Genomic DNA, 22951 nt, shown 5'->3' with positions numbered 1-22951 from the left:
CCGAGTACAGGATCTCACTCTGGAGTTCCAGGCTGGGAAGATCCCCTTAAGGTTACTTAAACAGAGAAGAAAACCACCACTCCGTCAAAGTACAAGCCACTGTATTAAAAACTTGGAAGACACATCTGAGCCACTTTTTTTCACCCATTAGAGGCCAGCCAGGCAGCACAAGTTCAGCTAATAGCAGAAATGGGATCTGAGAGAAGGGATTTGGGTCTAATTCCTACTAGACAAAACTTCTGATCTGCAACAGTGATAAATGATTCCTTTCTATCCTGCAGCTGGCTACAGAGTCAGAATTAGATTTACAGAAAACTTTGTGCATCTAAGTGCAATTAGACTTTGCTTTAGGGTATCTGAAAACACTGCAAGTTAGTCTATAAAACACGTACCACATATTTGAACCATAAGTGGATATATGTATTTTATAGATGTATAGATGTATTTTAACAGTTACGTCCTGAACTTCTCTGAATGGTGAACCTCTTTCAATGCCTTTTAAATTATTCAATTTTTGAAGCCTATTATTTTTTAACTGTTTCTTACTGTTTATTTATTTAAATTTTGATATTTCTTAACCTTTTGAGAGGGTTTCTGTCCCATAATAACCAGATCAAGCCAAATTATGTACAGAAAACCACTGACTAAATTTATATCAATTCCCTACCATTGGCAGGAAATATCACTATGGATAAGCTACAAAAACTTTGATGGTATTAAGACACTACACTTCTTAGCACAAAAAATATATAAACATTCTCTTTTAAGAAGCTTCTTAAGGACAATTTTTCATATTTTTATTACAAGCAAAATAAATTTGTGATTACCATTTGTACTCAGTTATTTTAATTAGATTTTTTCTTCTTCATTATTAATCCTGTGCTAAACAGAGGAAGATTCTAAAAATAATCTCAGCATCTAAGACGAAGCTCTGAAGGTCAGATATAATAAAAAAGCAATTCCCACCTCCATCACAAATCCCCCATTTTCCTGAACTTTTGCACTTTGCATAGCACAATAAAATAGGTCTACTGTTTGTCTCTCACTGAGCAAATATAGAAATAATTTTGTTAGTGGGTGACAAAAAAGAAACCTATTCTCTGTTATCAGCTACAATTCTACAGACCATTCTGTTAAACAGTGAAGAAATGTAACTCATTTCAGAATGAATTAAAGGAGTGCTTAGACCAAAAGATTCAGAGAACATCAACAAATGAAAACTTTTCACTTTTCAGGATTAAGTGAAGGGATTAAGCCTTGTTTAGTCAAATATCACATTTTAAATCTGAGTACACCTTAGTGTTTAACTAACGTTTAGCTCAATCATAGAACCATAGAGTCATAGAATTTTAGGGGCTGGAATGGAACTTACAGATCATCTAGTCCCAACCTCCCCTGCAATGGGCAGGGACACCTCCCACCAGATCAGGATGCTCAAGGACTCATCCAGCCTGGCTTTGAACACTGCCAGGGTTGGGGCATTCACTATCTCCCTGGGCAACCTGTGCCAGTGTCTCACCACCCTCACAGGAAAAATCGTTTTTCTAATATCTAACCTTCCCCTCCTTCAATTTGAACCCGTTACCCCTTGTCCTGTCACTGCAGTTCCTGACAAAAGAGTCCCTCTTCAGCTTTTGTGTTGTGCTGTTACAATATTTACAAACTCATATACAGGTGATAACTATAACCACCTAATAAAGTAACTTTTGTCAGAATATATATCACATACTTCAAAATTGCTTTGCATGGTAATAAGCTTTCTTCTAGCTTCTTTCTTTCTGTAGTCAGCAGCGTATACGCTGTATAAAGTCAGGTAGGTTCAAAGTACACAAGGAAATATTTTACTGAGATCATTACATTGTGGCATTCTGCCAACAATTTAGAAAGCTGTTTCAAATAAATATCCTAACTTACTCTGCATATTTGACATACGCAAACTCGACAAATTTGCACTTGTGGTAAGATTCTTTAGGAGAGATACAGCAGTGCTTGACCATCCAACTATGAAGAGATTAATTTACTAAAACTGTTAGTATTCAGTTTCTGAAGGAGTACAAAACATATTGGTAGAGCTGATAAAGAAAGGTTCCCAATTCATGCAATCCATGTGTATTTTGGTATCAACACTATCCCATACATTGCAGACTGTCCCAGAGTTGCTTCTTGAAGAAATCTTATATCTTTTAGATTCCTGACATTTGGTTTTCATCTTATGGATGGCAAACTCATTTCTTTTCAGAGACAACTTTCTTTTTCATATAGATAGACATGTTAACAGTGTCTGCAGAAAAAAATGAACTCCATTGAAGGAAACAAATTCAACCTATTCTTCCATTTTTAAGCAGGAAGCCTTTTAGCAGAAGATCCTGAGAGTGCAAACAACCATATCACTGACTGCATAGTCCATACAAATTAAAATACATCAAAGGGAAAATAACTTCAATGAAAATATTTTCAAATTCAATAAACTAATATTTTCCAGAAAAGCATCATTATGTCATAGTAAATATTTCAAGAAATAAGCCTATTAAACTCAGATTCAGCTGAAGGATAACAAAAATTCAACACTGTAATACTTAAATTTAATAACACGCTCAGCCAAATACAAAATTCCATTTCCTGCTAGATCAGAATTTAATTGTTCCACTTCATTATTTGATAACAGCAGTGCATTCTAATAAAAGGCTTATTTATTATTTTATTCAGCTACAACTCAAAACCTCCAACTTAACACTCTTCCTCAGTATAGATTCCAGAACATAATGTAATATTATTTAGTGAAAGTAAAGGTAATTTCCCTAAAAAACACATTTTTGCGATGTAAAATCCCCTGAGAGTGCCTCACTAAAACAAATATTTCCTAACTAATTTAAAGAGATTGCTTACACATAGAAAAATTTGCAGAACCAGACCCAGACATAGAAAGAACAAGACAATTACTCATTTCTAGTCGCACCCTGCATTCCACCTGATTATATTAATGGAATACTAACTGGCATAACAAAATATGCTACATCCAATACACCAGTCTAAGCCCACTTACATGTTGAAACTACTAACTAGTCTACTATGCTAACAACACATAAAATATGCTTTTTCCACACCAGTATTCTGCCTAAGGGTACTACTGAAAACACATTAAAATAAACAATAAAAACAACTGTGCTGACTTACCCTGGTAGAAGAATTCACCAAAGAACTATTCACATTGCCAGTGTTGCACTTGAAATTCAAATGTGTATCAGGATGGTGATTTGCTTCCCAGCTTCCCAAATCATGTGTCACTGACTTGTCAGAATTTGCTGATATTTTTTGGAAGGCAGTGCAAGTCATTCCTGTGAAACTAGAAGGCTTGATCATAAAGGCTTCCAGAGCAATATTACGAGACACCTGTGAAAACATTGACAACAGTTAGGTCGCAAACTCATTAAGCATAACTGCATTATTATATGTGTGTTGTGTACTTACTGAATGTATTTTATAAAGGATTGTGCATGTATACACTTCTATATATATTCATAGGGTGAGAAAGAAAACAGAACATATTTAAAATTATGATAATAATATAAAATCCATGGCATAGAGGATTTCCTTGAGTCTTCCTTCCTTCCTTAGGAATCTAACACTTTGTATCAGTTATATTAGTTACTATTATATCAGTTTTGCAATTGTGCCATTAGCAGCTTTAATGGAATCAATCCTGAATTAAAGCAATGCAATCATAAAGTGAACTATCACCAGCAGGTACAAGAATTATTTAAAAAATGAACAAGGATGTGCATTGTACCTCAGAAATTAAACAGAACCCCTCTTAGCTATTTAGTGGTTGAATATTATTTTACAGATCTTGTTCCATTAGAATACTGAACACGACTATATGGTTCAACGCAACACCATGTTACGTTTGTGGCCTACCCTTCAGGGAGGTGAAGTGTCCAGATGGAGATTGCAGCAGAGTGCAGATATGCCTTTGTAGCCTTAAACTAACATTTTTTGTTTCATCACAGGCCTGTGCATGACATAAACAGCTCATGTTATAATCAGGTCAACTAGCTTATGCTGGTTCCACACCGATACAACTATATGGTTTCTGCTTCCAGGCAGAGACTGTTTAGTAATCTGTGAGTGTACCTATTTTACTTATTGATTGCAATGTAAAGATACCTGAGTTAAGCCACAAACTAGCAGGTTTATGAAAAGACTAAGTTTAAAAATGTAGCTGTTTCATATTACTGTACTTGCTTCTGTTACTCAAGCTAGAAAAACAGAAGTACTGTAAATCTACTTTGTATAAATTGGTGCAAATTTTTCAGAGTTTGGAGCATTCTGCTGACAAGTAATGACTTCACCGAGGAAAATCACATTAATTCATACTAATACATGTATCTAAAGAACATGTTTCACATGAAAAAATAAGGGCAGGGTAGCCTAACTGTAAAACACATGGTACGAGAACAAATTAAATCTTAGCAAGGAAACACAATGCATGACTTGCCAGTCCTCTTTTGAACTTATGAAATAGCTTTCAAATGCACCTTCTTCAGTCACTGAGGATACTGTAGAATTCCAAAATGAAAGTACTGCAGCCTTGTTAAGCAATTTATTTTACTTTTTGTCATAATTACACAAAAGGCAGAAGTCTCCAGCATATTTTTACACTCTTTATATAGAAGTAATATACTTATATACTATATATATATATATATACTTATAAAGTAGAAGCAGCCTGAAGATTCCTTTCAGTTGTTTATAAATTTGAAAAAACTCCCTTTTCTATATGAAATCCCCAGTTTTTCTGTCCTTGCCAGAAAGTGATATTTTTTCTACACTTCAGTAAAAATGTCAAAGGTCATCAAGAATCAAGTAATTTTTGTTTTAGAAGTCCAGTGGCTGTTTGTTGAAACGTCCTATAACCTGAAACAATGTTTACCTGTGTAATTTTTTTTACCATCTGCAGATAACCTTTCAAGCAGTTAAAAAATTTACTGCTTGCAGACTACGATTATCCACATCACAGGAATCAAACTATATGACTCAGTTAAAACTCCTGTAGTTAACAGGTTTTTATAATCTTGGGAAAAGCCATTTAATTCTTCATAGCTTCATGTTTTCTGCTGTAGAATAGGCATAACACTGATTCCCTATTTCACGTTGGTGAGGTGATGGTGAACAAGATGATTGCCAGATAGTGTTGTATGAGGATACACATGATTTCACAACAGTGAGCCCTAATTTTTGAATTCTGTATATTAAATTCTTTAATCACTTGGGGTTTGTCACTCCCAAAATACACTTGTAAAGGCCTGATAATGTCCAAACAGAGTGGACATGCCATTCTCAGTGCATAGAAACAGATGGGCAAAATGAAAGTTAAACTGGTGTTCATGATGTAGGATTGTAAAATAAGCTTCAAAAAGGGTACAGGCGAACCCAGAGGGAAATTATCCATGGAAACAAACCACAGTTAATCATGTGTCTAAGCAGTACAGATACAGAAAATTATAATTTCGTGTCCATTTCTTAAACCTCTGATAAAGGCATCGCTGAGCATGAAGACCAAAGGGGACCATTACCTGGGTAACACTGAGAGCAGCACTGAGGGCTGCAAAGAGAGTACAAACAAAAAGGCATGTTGTCTAAAATGCTCTGACAGTCTCATCAGCTGGAGAATTGAATGAAAGGTCTTCAGGCATGGATTTTAAAACTATTGCACATGCCTGAGACAGAACCACAGAGGTAAGTTTCAGCAGCAGCAGAAAATCTTCCTTTTCAAACCGCACATCTGACAAGTATACACATAAATAAAATCAAAGCAGGTGTGAGTATGTTCCTGAAGGGAAATTCATTTGGCTGTGCTGAGGCATATAGATACACCACGAGAGCACTCAGCTGCCCAGGGCATGCCTGGCCTCTCTGGCTGCTCCCAGGGGCTCTGGAGGGGTCTTCCACCCCCTTCCTTCTGGTCCAGTGTAAAGCTAAGGCTCCTCCATGGCCTCACCATGGTGGCTGACTCCAGCCCTGTTGGCCCCCACTGACCTGGGACCAGCATCCTCACCGTGGCCTGGCCTGGTAACCACTGGTACCATCACCAGGCCTGTCCCTCATCCTGACCTGCAGCCTGGTGCCCCCCACCTGGCTCAGCACCACTGATGATGACATTCCCCCCTAGGCTGAGGCTGCTTGGGCAGAGGAATAATGTCTTCTTTGTTTTACCAATTTTCTAGTATTTCAAAGTTGCTAGTGGGCACTCTTCCTGAAGCATGTTTTTCATGCCATTAGACAGCAAGAGAGACTTAAGAAGATATAAAGTTATCCATTCTGGTATATTTCTGACCTTGAAATTCCACAACCTTGTGGAACTGGAAGAACATTTTTATCTTCCCAAAAATCTATGTAGGAGTAACAATCATGCCTCCTAAGCAGCTTTTCAACTTGCAGGAAACACAGTCATGCATATGAGATGTGGTACTAAAGGACAGGTTTAGTGGTGGACCTGGAGGTGCTGGGTTAATGGTTGGACTCGATGATTTAAACAGTCTTTTCCAATCTAAACAATTCAATGATTTGATATTATATGGCTGACACAGTTTAAAGAATTTCTCTTTTTCTCGAGAATTGTACCATAAGCTATTTGCTACCTAAGCTTTGGGGGTTTTATTTGTTGTTTTTTTTAAATAAGAAAGCAGATGCAGTTTCTGTGAGATAGTTTGCTGGGCTGGCCTCCTGAAGGACCAGATATGCTTGGTATTGCATGAGATGACAGCAGAAATACTCCACAGCTTTGTTTATTTACAAATTACATTCAACAGTAAACATTCTCCTACAGACAACTGTAAGAAGAGATAAGCAGTTAATGACACAGATCTACATTTGAGTACACAGAACTACTGTTTACAGTGACATAAACAGCTTCCTGGAGCAGTGACAAGGAAAAAACCTGACCAACAAAGCTCTTCTAGCTGTCATATTGCAAAATACTTCTAAAAGGCACATTAATGTTGCTATGTATTTAATATAAATATTTTTAGCAAAATTGATTCCTTTATGTAAATGTGAATTTTCCTTTAGAAAACAGCCCAATATATTTTTGGCTATGTTTGAAAGACTGCTTTTCTACAAACATACACTGAAGGAACTAAGGCCATTATGCCATTTGATTCAGTCTATAATTCAGGTCAGCTTATAATTCTTTTTTGTTGTTGTTGTTGTTTGGGGTTTTCTGGGGGGGTTTACTTTGTTATATTATAGCTGTGATTGAAACTGACACTGAACTCACTTTTAAATAGCATTTTCATATAAATGCAGTGGACAACCGAGAAAAGAACAAAGGTTGTTTAATGTCAAGCAAACTAACCCAAGGAGCAATAAGGCTTTAAAGTATTGATCTAAAATTCTAAAAGGATAAGTTTCAAGCTTCTGATTTACATGTATTTCCTCTATTTAGATGTTGAAACTGGCAAAAAGTGTCCAAGTGTCCAAATGGCAACACCTCCATATCCATGTGACAAATTCACATAGGTGGAGGCCACGGAGAAAGTATTTCATACATTACAATTTGGTTCTAAAAAACTAAAACTAACCCAAAATTAGTGCTATTTATGACACAAGAGACCTTTTTTATAATTTCCTAAATATTCAAGCAAGAATTGTCTAGAATCCTCTTGGAAAGACATATTAAAATCTCCAAGACATGAGGGATCGTGTTGTCTTTTGTGTTATCAAATATTTCACTCATTCAACTTGGACCTTTCAAAATAAACCCATATTATGCAAATAGAATGATAAAAATAGAATAAAAATAGAAACAGAATAGAACATAGAAATAGCAATAAAAATATAAACTGAGAGAATAGCAAGAACACTAGAAAGATAATGTTGTGAACACCTTATTGTAAAAATACATACAATTAACCAGAGTCAAGAAAACCACTTTTTAATACTATCAGTGATACTTTAAAAAATATTTTGGTCTTCCAAACAGAATTCAAGAGACAAAATATCTTACAAAATGTTTTGTCATTTTATGAAATACCTTTGATATAACTTGAATATTATTGGTCAGTATTTGACTTGCAATGTGTTCCACACATTGTACAATCCTGGTGCAGGCTTTGTCTTCCTTTTGGGCCATCCACAACACATGGTCATCAACCAACATTATATTGCTGGCTATTTCAATAAGAGCATCTCCAATCTGGAAGAGGAAAAAAATCCCCAAACCCAAAACTGGTATTAGCTGGAAAACTCACAAAGTAGGAAAAGAGTAGATAAGAGTACAAGTGAAAGCAGACACCTTATTTCTCTTCGTGACCATCTTTAAAAAGACAGTTTTGATTTTATTAAGAAAATAAAATGTACTGAAAAAGTGCAAAATCAAATGTACCAAGAAAAGTGCAACTCGCATCAAGGAAAAACTTTTTTACTCACAGCTTTAAAGCACATCTTCTAGATACACCAGACAAATTTAGTGTCTCATTGGGCAATAAATGGAATGCCAAAATTATCACCCTACTTAAACCAATCAAAATTGACCCTGCCCTTCTAAAGAACTGCTTCATGTTTAATCAAAGGACCTCTGGGTGGGGGGAAAGTGGAAAAATAGATTTGAAAGATAACTTTGTTACAGACATAGTGGGGTAAATTTGAGATATAGCTCAGATGCTGATACAAACTTAGATCATCTCATTGGCTATAGGTTTGGAAATTTTAATTCATGTTGTGACTAACCCAAAATGACAGGTTTTTGTTTTGCTAGATGACACTTTACAGATTTTGTTAAGTGTAACTATGTGTTTGAAATTTTTATTAGTATATTACTTTTATAAAGAACAAACATCACTGTAACACTTTTTTGCAATCATTTCAAACTGAAATAAAAACATTTACTTTTTAAAATTAAAAAACTTGAGTGAAATTTCAAAATTAACATGACCACATTGCTCAATACAGAGATATAAATGGTTGTCACAAATAAATCTGAATAAAAGGCATATAGAAGAGAAAAATCAACTGAGAGAAATATTGTGAAAGAAAAGTTCAAGAAGCTAAAAAGTCAAACTAACAGAAACAGAAAAATAAGGCAGCTCCGCAGATGATTCAGTGGAAAGGAAAAAAACCCAGAAATTGTGTAAAACGTTTAAGAAATGGATGAGGTTATGAAGTTATGTCTGCATTTTCAATAAAAAAATACATAAATTTTACTTTCATTGCAAAAGACACAAATAATGAGACTATATGTGAAATTTTATGTGCCTGTTCCAGAAATATTTAATCTATTCTCAAGAATGTAATTACTATATAATTCTAGATAGCTTTTGACAATGTGACAGAGTTATTGACACAATGAATAATAATGAATCACATTAAGAGACTGGAGTGATTTATGGGAAACTATTTAAGTACACACCAATCAGCTAAGCAGTAACTTACTGAGGGCATAACAATAGTCTATAAATATACAAAAGGAGATAAATAAGACAAGGAAGTAATTTATATTATAATTATATGCATTAATGAAGAGTAAAGCACATTTAAAAATACACAAATTTGGGCTGACATGTATATCTCTTTCCTGGCAAAAGCTGTAATGTGTTGCAAATATGCCCTCACTGCAGCAGGTGAAGCTCTTTTGAGAGATGAACCACCCAATGGGACAAAGTACCACTAGCTTGTAAAAAACGAACATTCCTGTGCTGAATGGGAAAGGCACTCCAGAGAAAGGATGTACAAAAACTGTACTAGCTCAGCTAAAATGTTTTTGAAATTATTTTGATCAATTGTATTTTAATTAATTTCTAATGGTTTTATACAACTGTAGTTTCAGCTGCTAGTCCATTCTAAACTAATATACCTTTGTTCATATGCTGCCTTATTTAAATAAAGTTCAATCCTATTTATATGTACATGAGTGCAGCCTCATGAGTGAAGTTAAATTTCACGTATATTTTTGTACCTTGTGAGTGAGAGCTAAGAAATGGGTGTTAGTAAAGAGCTCAATGAATGAGGACCCTATTTAGTGAACCTCAGAGAGATAAAAAGATGTAAAGTTCAAAATAGAAAGAGGAGAGAGAGACAAATTAGGAGAAATATCCTAAATTATGAAAACAATAAGGGACTACTAAATAAGAGATGTAGAGATAAGTGATGGAGATGTTTCAATACCAAAAAACAGAAACTGAAACCTATTTGAAAGGGGGAAGAAATTAACTAAAATATTAGAGATGGTGTTCAGTTTTAATGGATAAATGCCTCAGCTGCTAGGGAAATAAAGAGGCTTTAGGGCAAATCCAACTGTTTCTTTTGGATGTTAAATTTTGAGCGGAAATAAAGTTGTAGCTTTGAAACATGATTCGTGGAGAGCACTTAATAATACTCTTTAGATCTAGTGTATAATGGTGAAATTGAAGTTGAAGGCTTTCTCAAATTGGCACTAAAATGTTAACTGTTACAATTCCAAGAGCTGGAATGAACATTGCCAAACCAAAAGAAAACAAATGCTTTAACTATGGCTATCATATGTACAAAAATTAGAGGTTATGAAATCTTTATGCAAGCACTTACTCTGAAAATTAACAGTAAAAACTATGACGAACACTTCTGTTCTCTGTAAAAACCAATTTTTCCCACAGGGTTTGCATAACTTTCTGATGAAATTTCCCTGTAAAAATGGCGTACGCAATGCTAAAATTTCCTGTATGAAGTTGCAGATAAAGACACATTATCTTCTCTTCACATGAGGTGATACCACCTTTCAAAACCCAATGAAAACCTCTTGATGAAATTGAGAAAACAAAAGACGCATATGTAGCTCCAGTGACCAGACAGAGCGGCACCTTGAGTTCATTCTAATGCACTAGATATGGTAGAAATTAAAATTAAAAAGAAAATTAAAGAAGTGGGATACTGAAAAACAGTTTTTATGCCTAAGCAGCAATGCCCTTGTCAGTCAGAGGAAAAGGCTTAGTTGGCCTTTTTGGCATAAAGAGACATATTACAGTATATGCAGAACATTTGCAATCAGCAATCAGTTTTAGAAGCTACCCTTTAGTGTGTGCCTGCATACATTACGAACAGGGCCATATGTGAAGACTTTACTTGTAAGTGATACTTTTTTCAGCATAGAGAAGATATCTTACATCTTCAAATTCATCCACGAAGACAATTAACTTTTCCATTATATAAGCCAAATATATTACATCCATTTTATCCGCAAAGAGGGAAGCACCTCTTGTGTAGGCTGTCAGCTGGCGGGAAAATTCAAGCACGGTTGTCATATTGATGTGCATCTGAAAATACATCAGAATCGTTAGGCGTCATAAACCAGCTAGGTTCCTTCTCTTTAAAAACTGGAGATCACATGCATTTGTATAATGCTCGCTATAATTTCACAAGGATTTATGTGCACAGTATATCATGGACAATTTTCATAGGAATGTATCTTTAGCCTTAGGTCTTAGATTTCATTGCTGTTATATCTGAAGACACCACCACAACAGGCCAACAAATTTCGAAAATTTTTATGTACTTCTTCTAGACTGTAACTATCTGGCCTCATAAAATATATCATGCTACTAACCTTGCCTTGCCTCTGTCTTTAGATCATCATGAAAACAACAGTATCAGCAAGGGCTCCTACACAGAGCGGTGCATGGTGGGAGAAGGGACAATGATAATGAGTTGAAACAAGTTCAGACTGGTTTTGAAGAAAATCTTTCCTGTTGTGAGGACAGTCAGGCACTTGAACAGGCAACCCCCGGGATTTCAAAACATTACCTGACTAAAAGCATGAAGAACTTGAGTTATTTCTTGTGAGTAAGGACATTCAGAATAGTTTTCTTCATCCCAGCGTCCAGTTCGATTACATTTCCGCCATGCCTTAGACTCTTCTGCACCATTGTGGAATGCAACAGAGTTAAATGAATACTGGAGACAAGGATGGTAAGCAGTTATCCCAGCCAAAGTTTTGGGCCATCTATTAACAGCATGATAATAAAAAATTACAACGTGAAATTTATTGAAAGGTAATTTACAATATAGCAACAATATACAGAATATATGAGCAAAAAAGGCTATTTTATTTTTTTACCTCATTATGGTTTACAATTAATTACCTTGTTTCCTTGGAAATTTCAAAATTATACAGGTTCATGTCTGGCTAGTCACTTTAGTTCTGTGTTAATTCTAGGAAGGTGTTTGGTGTTAAGGAAAAAGATATGGATGGTGTTTACACTACATTCACCTTTGCAGACTCCAAAAAGCAGAGCAGTAAGTCCATGTAAGTAACTCCACCTCAAACCCTAGGACTAAATGCTGTAAAAGGTGAGTGTTCAAAATGTACCTGACAATCTTTGGTTTGCATTTTGACCCACCACTACAAAGCCCTCTCTGCTACAAAGCCTTGAAAAACAAAAATCCCTGAATGTATCAGAAAACAACGAAGATTTCAGTGGAGATCGTATGTCATGGAGGAGGAAGGAGCTAGCCCTCAAAAATTAGCTATTTAGGTATACGTGATTTACGCAATGTGACCACAAAACAGTCTTTGAAAACAAACTAAATCAAGAACAGTCAGAATTCTATTTAGCTCATGGGTCTATTATACAACATACTCTTTCTGTATAACTGCTGCATTCTCTAGAATGGCACAACAGGGATTTATTTCTATAGGTACCAAATCTATTGTCATTTCCAGCCTACTATGGACATAGCAGGCACAGGCAATTGGGAGAAATCCAAGAAAACCGTAAGTGTATCATCAGTGAGTCAGCAGGTCTGGAAAAGATATGGTTCTTTAATTGCACTGATGTAATGACTGAACCCAATCAATCACAAAAATATTCTGTCAACAAAGCCACAGCTTGACAATCAACCTTTGCTCAAACATACGTATTAGCTCCTCTTAGTTACACGATGCAGGGCTGTTTAGACATTGTTACATAATATAGTGACAGGCTTTGGTCTATACAAGTTTTGCTCGTGTCAAAGAAAATGGAAGAAAAATACTTTTACTTGTCATAGCTAACTGACACTGGAATAATTGAATTTCTGATGTAAAAACAATTGATGCAAAATGAACCATGAAAGGAGCTTCTCCAAAAATTCAAGATATGTACAGTAGTATATAGAAGTGTAGAGACCTTTTGCCTCTAGGCTGCACTATTATTTTTAGTATAACATTTGCATTAATGCAATTGGGCCACACTGAGTGGCAACTGACCTCAAAAGCAAAACTAAAGAGCTAATTCTGAAACGAGTAGCAAAGGTAGCAGAATCTGACCTTTATGAATAGGAATGATAGGACATAACAACATTACCATTTGCATTTCAGAATAAGCTTATTGCACACTAGAAAACAAAAGAATGAGTAAAATACAACCATCACAGAGAACACCTCTTAGTACAAAAGGCCAGTTCGTTCTGACTCACAGTGCCTAATTCTTCCTGCAGCTGTACAATTAGAAATACCACCTAGGCTGGAAAACTCAAACAGCCATGCTTCCCTAACAGTTGATGCTTTTTTCCATTTTTTGCCCAATAAAAGAACTGTTCTTTCTAGCCCTGCTTTTGTGGTTCAACTCTTTCTACTTACATACTTGCTATGTTACCAAAACTTCAAAGACTAAAGTAAGAAAAGGTGCTGGTGTGATAGCTCCATTTCTGAGGATATACCGTGGGAACAATTTGAAGTGCTAATGCTGAGTTTGAGCCTGATAAATTCTCTACCATTTTAAATTCATTCCCTCAAATGCCAAAAGAACCTATGAACTCAGCATCCTTTTGATGTACATTTTAAAAATAAATTCATATGGATTTCTAGAAAGATGATCAATAGGGAGAGAAATGTCAGCTCCTGTTCTTTTGGTTTATATAAAATGACAAAAATGCCCCTGGTGTCAGTTTGTGCAGTATGTGGAATTTATATATATTTATTTATGGAGAAAAAGATGTCATCTTATGGTAAGAACATGAACTTCATAAAGTTGTCATCTAAAAGATTCAGTATGTGTTATCTAATAAGAAGTATATATATTTTTAAAGATCTAATTAAAATATATTTAATCACATCCACTAGGAGAAAACAGAATGACAGCTCTTGTGTTGACAAAAAAACCTATACCTGAGATTGTCAAAGATCTCTGATGGATTTAAATCCATATATATGGAGTAAATCAGTATTCGTAGTTCAGCAAAAGAGACAAACTCACTGGAACTGAGGTTAGCACATAATAAAAGCTACACAGTAAAGAGAAAACAGATTATTTGAGTAGGTTTTTTCACTTCTTTCTAATTCAACCCTTTATTTTTATTCAAATACAAGAAATAATAGGAAAAAAGCCTTTGCAAAAGTTTTAAAGGTAACCTAAAAATGAAGAACGGCTTTCAGGTCGGAAGTATTTGCAGAAAGTTCTGGTGTTTGAGAAGCTTTCTTTCTTGTTTGCTTTTCCTTTCATTAACTATTCAAGCTGAATTCTTATTATAATTCACTTGATAACAAATTACTGCTGATTTCTCAATGGGAATGCCATCACACATCAGTCTTATTGTCAAGCAGGCAATTAGATTTTGTTTAAGAGCTTTATGCATATCATTGAAGTATTTCAGAGCTAACTGAAAACAATACCACATTCCACAGAAACCTTACCTTTTTCTTCCGATTATGAGGATTAAAATTTTAAACAGCCCCACCAACATTTGTAAATAAAAGTAAAGATGAAGCAAAACCTACAAAAGTTTGCAGACTCTAAGCAGGATGGATGGATTTTGTAAGCATGCCATATATTGGTGTAACTGTGTGTGTCCTTAAACTCACCTCAATTGATCTATTAGTTTAACTAAGTAGTTTTACTTGGCAGTTTGATCCTCTTCAGTGAAATATTTTACTAAGAGTTTCGTGTTATTTGTTACCTCTCATCTCAGCTGAACAAAACCATCAGAACTGGCACAGATTAGAAAAGTACTTAAGATTTAAGCTTGTAATTCTTTAATGCAGTATTATCATATCCTATGAAGACCAAGACCAATTTTGAACCCTCTCTCATTTACCTCATTTAAAAAAAAAAAAAAATCCATAGTTGCATTCTAAGGAATTAGAAGATTCTCTGACTTTCACAAGCCACTGCTGCTCTTGAAGCAGTAGCTGAAAAAAATCATAGTGTGCCTCCTTCTTACTGTATTACATGAAAATGACAGCTAAAAAAGTGACGTCTTCATAACTGACACTGAAGTATGATGTAAGCATGAATATGGTCTGTACATATAATAATATATGAAACACGCTCCAAATCTAGAAAATCATACCTGAAATCTCCCTTGTTGTTAATAACTCTTTCTGCAGGGCAGTAGGGTGCAGCTGTTTCAAGTACCACAATTTCTACTTGTTTAGTGCTATTTCCATAGGAATTGTTGACTAGACACTCCCAGACTCCAGTCGCATCAACGTCAATACTGGACAGGATAAGTTCACTATAAAAATAAAAGATTATTGTATATACTTATTTATATAAATATCAAGTGATTGGTTTTCTGACATTGACTTATCTTCAGAGGTTTACTGTGAAAATATAAAAATGTGGTTTGCTCTTTCTCATTTGAGGTACAGAAGGTATGTGAGTGATTGGTATTAAACTCTGAGCCGCACCGATTTCTATTGACTGTTCAGACTGTAACAGGCTATAACCCAATTTACAAATCATCACAAAATCAATTATTTATCAATGCCCATTCTCCTTTGCCCAGATATTATAAAATGTTGGGTTGATTGCATAACCAAACACTTCAGGCATGTCAGATATGCGTTTCAAGTTGATCATGCAACCAATCCACAGAGAATGCTTCCCTTCAGCTGTGACTGCAGCTCCTGTGCCATTTCAATAGCAGAATCTGCTGCTTCTGAGGTAGCATGAGAAAAGTTTTTGAGAATAGCTGCTGACTTTGGAAATTGTATATAATTTTCCTGATGAATACAAAACAAGGCGAGGCAAATGCTGATATTTCTTTCAGTACTTTACTACTCATGAACTGCTTTGTATTCCTAGAACTTATTAAAACAATTATACATAAAACTTTTTCATGGAAACAATAGGCAGCATAAATATTCACTCATGGCATCAAGACCTGAGGACATCCCACATGAATAGAAAACATGGTAGATGTGCTGATCTTTTTTATATTTTCTATAAAATATCTATAAACATTGTTAACACTACAAATTTGATAAAATTGGGAACCACGGTAATGTTAGGTAAATACAATACTTGAGGCTATTATAAATTCTACAAGCAAGCATGCCTAAGAAAAATAAAGTAAAAGGGTACATTTTCCATTTATTTATATTGCTGAAATCTGTTCTGATGCAAATGTTTTGCTGCTTAACAGATGAAGTTTCCCAGTCTCACAGACAAATATCTACTGATACATCAGTGTTGCTTCTTATAGAAATAGAATACTTGAACGCTAGTTCAAGTTATCTAAAATGGCAAGTAAATCCTCACATTCACATGTTTAATCTATTACCCTTTCTTCAGGTGGTGATAAAAAATAAGCCAGAATAGGTTTATGCAATATAGAGAAGATGTATAATGACTAGATCATGAAATTGTCTTCTGAATTACCATCTGGCCACCGTAAATGATGCATTCATTTATATTCCTCTTGGAATATTTTGAATAGCAAGCCCAATAGTGAAACTGTTCATTTCCTTACCATCTGGATATGAAAGTGATAAATTGATCTTATACCTCTGGAAAATCTGGGGGACTGAATTAAATTTTAAAAAAAGTCTTTTAATATTCAAAAAGAGCAGTAAACATGATCTTTTAACACGTATACTCCTTGGTGACTTGACTTCAAAGTCCTAGCAGACCAGAAGGAAATGGTGGGCTTTCCAGAGTATAGAATTTTACAACTCTTCATAGAAGTTTTCTAGTAGGTTAGTTACATATTTTCAGTCTTGGCACAGTTACATAAGCATGCCCAGAGATTCTCACTCTTGGTAGAAAGGCATTCTTGATCTCTCTAGGCAAGAAATCTTGGTCAAAGGCAAGAATTCTCCTGCAACCTGAGAACATGGCAGGGCTCTGGTTTGCAAGCTTGACAAGAGCACAACACGGACGGTTCCTTTGGCTGTATACTTTTCTTGATTACCCTATCTCACAGTAGCTAATAAACATCAAGCCACAAATGCAACAATCTTGCCTCTAGGATACGGCCTTTGTAAGGCTGGAGTATGAGTCAACTAAAGTTCCTACTTCCTCTACATTAGCGATCACATCCCACGCCTCAGCTGTGTGAGAGTTGATACTTTTTGTGTGAATTTTTGACCTTCAGAATGAAGTTTAGATTAGACATTAGGAAAAATTTCTTCACAAAGGGTGGTCAGGCACTGGAACAGGCAGCACAGGAAATTGATGGAATCACCATCCACGGAAGTGTTCAAATGGCACTTGGGCCATTTGGCGACATGGTTTATCAGTGAACACTGTGGTGCTAGGTTAACACTTGGACTTGATGATCTCAGAGGCCTTTTCCAATCTTTACAATTCTTTGATATTCTATGATGATAAAATGAAGTCAGACATTCATAAGATGGTGTCAAGGCAAACTGAATATGAAGATTGCTGCTTGATGAGAAAAGGATAACTAGCAGTCTCAAATTTTCTTCTGAAATTATAGTGACTTTTTCAGTAAAAACATTGAAAGGAAGAAAGAGAATATACATGATTCTTTTTTGTACTGGGAAATTTCATGCATGGTAGGATTCCTTGTTCAAATGTCATGACTGACATACTGAAAAAATAATTAAAATGTACAGCTGATGCAATTGCATGAAAAAGTTGCTATAATATTCAGTAGAAGCCCATGGCATTTGTCATTACAAAGAGAGGAACCATAATACAAGTGGAAGCCATACTCATGTAATCAAGTAACGTATGACAATAGATTTCTATTTGAGGCATATTTTTCCATTGCTACAGCTATGCATAACTAATTAGACAATCAGAAGTAGGTCTCATTATGCAAAGTTACTCAACCATGTCCTGAACTAATACCATAGCGACATTTACTGCATGCCCCAGCAGACATTTCCATGCCAGGAAATGGAGCAATAAGTAAAGTGGAGACTAACACCATATTTTGATTCACTTTCCACAAGAAATAGTTTAAAGTCTGACTTGAGTTCCTGTAAGACTTGGGAAGAACCAACTATTCTTCCAGCAGAAAAACAGAATTAATTACTTAAATGCAGATAACATTTAGCTTTTCTCATATTCTTCTTCAGACAGACAAATAGCTAGTGTGTTTCTACAGTTCAGACAGGAGGTTTGCACAACCTGCAGCCAACCCATACCCCCTTAAATTATTAATACCAACACATAATTTTAAAAATGTGTTGCTCTCCAGAGTATACCGCTGCTTGGAGCAGACCTTCACAGAGGATATAAGGTCAAAACAGGGAAAATTAAGAGATAATCTGTAAATTGAGGCACTTGTCTGAACTCAAATTGATAGTCTGATCTCTGACAAAATTAGTTATTTACTCATGAAAGAAACAGCTTTAGAAGGCTGATGGTCTTTCAAGAAAGCTTGTGTCCAGGCAACAGCAAAAGAAGAAGAAGATCAAAGTCGGTACTTTTATGCTACATGTCTAGCAAATACTTTCAGGTGCAATCAATTTCTCATGCACATAGGAAATTCAATACATACGATTGTTTCTTCTGATTGAATATACAAAGTATAACTTACCATTAAATACCATCCATAGGTACCCAAGAAACGTACTGTACTATAACATACTTTTACTATAATTTATCAGCTAATTTGTTCACATGCTAGAACCATGACAAGAGTTATATTTGAATTCAGAGATGCCAATGGAAAGAACATAATTTTAATAACAATATATCCACAGAAACTCCCCCAAACACTACCAAAACCCTACTTCCAAAATAGGAGAAAAAGAGCCATATGTCAGTTAGTAAACCACCTCACTTTATTTCCTTTGTATTGCTCAAATTACTTTAACTGAAATGCAAATGTTCAAAAATATTGTCAACAATCAACAGTGAGATTTGTTTTCTATAGGCAGATATCAAAGAACCTGTGACCTACACATATGCCATTAACTGGTTTCATATAATTGAGAAAACAAATACTATTAATATTAGTCCCGGAGTCAATATATGCCAGTCTAGCTAGCTGAGAACATAATGTGGGGAGAGAAAAAGAGTTATCAACAGCTCTAGAGCATTCAAAACATTCTCTTGAGGAGAAACCTTCAGACAGCTGGCAGGTCTGTGATGGCACAGTGCGATAAAGCTATCTGAAGAGAATACACCTGGGCCAGGGCTTATTTAAAGTACTTCATGAATCACTTGTCTGTCATTGAGCTGCTCTGTCAGTTGTTGAAAGGTTTAGGGATGCTCAGATGTGTTTATTGCTATTAAGTTTGTTCTACCCACAAACTGCTTGACTGCAAGATGTATACAAATGCAGCCTTCCGGGGGAATGGTGCCCTTAAGTATTCTCTATGCTGCAATGTATATCCAGAGGAAGCTTTATATCACTAGTGTAACTCCTGTAACCTGTACACTATCAGAGATTCTTAGCAAAATATAACACTGTGCCAACCAAACCAAGAGCCAAAATTACATAAAAAGATTTTAAAGTAAAATATTTCTCAGATGATTCAGAAGTGTTAATCTGTTTATGACCACTCTTGACTATTTGATTACATGACACTGGGAGCAGCAAAAAAACCCAAAACAATTGTCACAAACCCCCCAAACAGCACAAAAAAAGAGGAAAAAAACCAAAACTCCACTATGTTAATTTTACAATTTCAAATTATTTGTCACATGTATATTACTTTGACAGAATTTCCCACTTCCCCTACTCAGTGGTGATGGTTCAAATGCAGAAATTTATTATCAAATGCATACTTTCTGGGCTTGTTTGTATATTAGGGTCAGAATATGGACCTGTTTTATTTGCTGACCTGCAAGATATGTTAATCTCTAAAAAGGAGGTAAGACATAGCAGTTTCCTACCTAAGAACTTCAGGAACAATCTCTATTTGTCCTCAGTGTATAGTGTATCCCCAACAGTGTAAACTTTTATTTTGTGATGGCCAGGAGCCATTCAATCAAAACACCACAAACAATTAACTATAGGGATGGGTTTCTATCCTGTAGGAAGAAAGAAGGGTATGGAGTGGGACCTATTTTCATAAAACTGCAGCATGTAAATGTAGTAATAAAGCTTTCTAAAGTCCATGAGAAATATGCCCTAAAACATGCTCTCTATGTTGAACAGACTGAAATACATGAAAAGTAAGAAGTAATTCAGTTATTGTTTTAATATGTCTAACATGTTTTGCTTTGAAGAAATGGTTTGCTTCAGCAATATTTAGGGTGACCTGCTAGAAGGAGTATGTCAGATTCTGGACAGAAGTCATAATTGCTCTGATAAGCACAGCTGATGCACAGGTTTACAAACTACTGCAGGGATTGAGAGAAAAATGTGTAATTATATTGAACATCGACATTGACAGGAAAAGTACTTTAAAAGTACTTTCAAAAAAGGCAGTCATGAGATCTTCACTCTCAGCAGTGCAGCATGTCCTCAGCTGTATAGCTGCAGCTGTTTGAAAGGCCACATCAAAATCATTCTGGCCCTAAAAAGTCAAAGCAAAACTCTCTGATTCTCCTTTGTTGCAGGGAAAGTGTAAATTTTTATTCTTAATACTGAACTTAACATTCCATTTCAGAGATGTGGCTGGTTGGACCCATACATAGCTTCAGGATATAAGCAAGAGATAGAAGTGAGAAGTTGAAATTTAGTGCAAGGCATCTTCTTAATCTGGTCTCAACACCAAACAAAGGATATTCTTTTAAAGTTCTTCAAAGAGGACTCCATCAAACTGTTTCTATAGTTCTGTTTTTCTATGGTATTTTAATTCTGTCAGCCAAAATACTTGCATTTCCTATGAAAATATCTATTTTTCAATCACGTTTCAGTAAGCAGTTACCCAAATTAAGCCTACAGGTTTTACGGCACTGCACAACTCTTAAATAACAGTCTACTCCTTTAATCATAGAGGATATCATGGTTGCTTTTGCTTTTCATCACATTAGTATACTTTTCCACAGGTTATATTTTAAATTATTCCTTAAACTGATTAGTAGTAAAACTGGCATTGAGTTTTATTCAGGTACTTGAAGTACTTTCAGAGAAATGGTCTAAGTTTAATTAATCTCCCAAATTAATTCACATGAATGTACTCTTACACTCAGATGATGAAACCCTTAGCCTAGGCATTTCATAATATTCTGCAATAATTTAAAGTACTATTTTCCTCTCTGATATATGAGAACGATGCTAGTAGAGATGCATCTGTCACTAGTCCTTTGTTTGCCCCTAGTGCCTGAAATAAGCTGTAGACCACTGACTACTGGGTTTAAAGTAATTTAAAATAATACAGAAATATTGATTTACAATTCAAAGGATTATTTTGCTTCATTTCTTTGCTAACTGCTCAATAATTAAGGGTCAAATAGAGCCAATTAGGTGAACAAAAAATGTCAGCACTAAACAATTTCTGCTGATTTCCCTGGGCTTCTCAGTATGACCTTGACGTGGGTTGGGAATAGTATTCCCCAATTTAATGTTTCCCACTGAAACATTCCAGACCACAAGCTGCTTGCTCACTCTGTACCCACTCCCCTCCCCGTGGGATAATGAGGAGAGTTGGGGCACAAAAAGTGAAGTTCCCAGGTTGAGATAAGAACATTGTACTAGGAACAGCAGTGAAATAAGAACATGAACAGTAACAACGATGCTAATAACAGAATGCCCAAGGCAGGCGAACGATTCCCATGTGATAGGTCACCAGGCGGACCCGGCACTGCCCAACTGCACCCTCGAAGGCACTCAAACCTTTCCCCTTCTGTCCCCTGTGCATGAAGTGAGGTGGTGTAGAATAGTCCCAGGGTCCTAGCTGCCCCTCCTGGCTGCTGCAAAATTTAAACCTGTCCTGGCTAGAACCAGGACAGACCCTAAGCTGCTTCTCCCAAAATATGCATGACAGCGGAACACAAAGTGATTATTAAATATCTGTATTTCTGAATCAAGCTGTTTGGGTATGTTCTAACAGTAAATTTTGTGCATAGTGAATTTCCAATAGTCTGCATGATTTGGTACATATCTGAACTTCCAATTGTGTATCCAACCCAGCAACACACTTAGCTGTGACTGTTCTTAACCAAATACCAGTAGTCCAAAGCACGACTGCTTGCTTCATGTCTTTTCCATATGTATTACTGCCACAAAGCATCAACAAAGTTCAGGGATTATTTGGATCCTTTCCACAAAAAATAGGCCTAGAATTTCTGCCTTTCTCCCAGAAGTTCTGGAAGCATTTTGTTCCTTCTTATAAGGCATTGCAGGCTGAATCTTAAACTTGCCATGACTCCACCTGTCTACCCCAGCAATCAATTTCCTTTCTCTAATCATATCTTAAACCTTATTCTTCAGTGAAACTGTCAACCAAATACTTAACTCTTATCCAGGCTGAACAGCCTCAACCTCCTCAGCCTGTCTTCATCGGGGAGATGCTCCAGTCCTCTTATCAACTTCGTGGCCTCCTCTGGATTTGCACCAACAGTTCCATGTCCTTCTTATGCTGAGGACATCTGAACTGCACACAGTATTTGAGGTGGGATCTCATGAGAGCACAGGGGGAGAATCACCTCTTTTGACCTGCTGGCCACACTCCTTTTGATGCAGCCTAGAATTGTACTGGCTTTCTGGGCTGCCAGGGTACACTGCTGGCTCATGGTGAGTTTCTCATGCAATATTCTAATAACTGGCCTGCTAGCTTCTCCAAACACTAAAAAGGGAACAGTGGGGAAGCTGGGAAAGATGTTGTGCTGCAGAGAGTTGTACATAATATGCC

The 22951-nt window shown here is 35.9% G+C and overlaps 1 protein-coding gene across 1 annotated transcript in view; it reads right to left on the bottom strand.

Annotated features, from left to right (window-relative positions):
• Positions 1 to 3174: 3174 nt before the first annotated feature.
• LOC103797088 (G-protein coupled receptor 124-like) overlaps positions 3175 to 22951 on the bottom strand; it is a gene marked incomplete at its 3' end in the record, with an annotated part of 44292 nt that continues 24515 nt past the window's right edge. The window contains exons 5-9 of the mRNA XM_009069284.1: positions 15298 to 15462; positions 11773 to 11971; positions 11136 to 11285; positions 8033 to 8194; positions 3175 to 3390 (exon numbers count right to left, since the gene is read on the bottom strand). Coding sequence (XP_009067532.1) covers positions 3175 to 3390; positions 8033 to 8194; positions 11136 to 11285; positions 11773 to 11971; positions 15298 to 15462 — 892 coding nt within the window. The remainder of the gene's footprint in view (positions 3391 to 8032; positions 8195 to 11135; positions 11286 to 11772; positions 11972 to 15297; positions 15463 to 22951) is intronic.

This window comes from Acanthisitta chloris, unplaced genomic scaffold, assembly GCF_000695815.1.
Source record: "Acanthisitta chloris isolate BGI_N310 unplaced genomic scaffold, ASM69581v1 scaffold21552, whole genome shotgun sequence".
NCBI lineage: Eukaryota > Metazoa > Chordata > Aves > Passeriformes > Acanthisittidae > Acanthisitta > Acanthisitta chloris.
The sequence above is the reverse complement of the archived record's forward strand: the minus strand, read 5'-3'. Positions and strand labels throughout refer to the sequence as shown.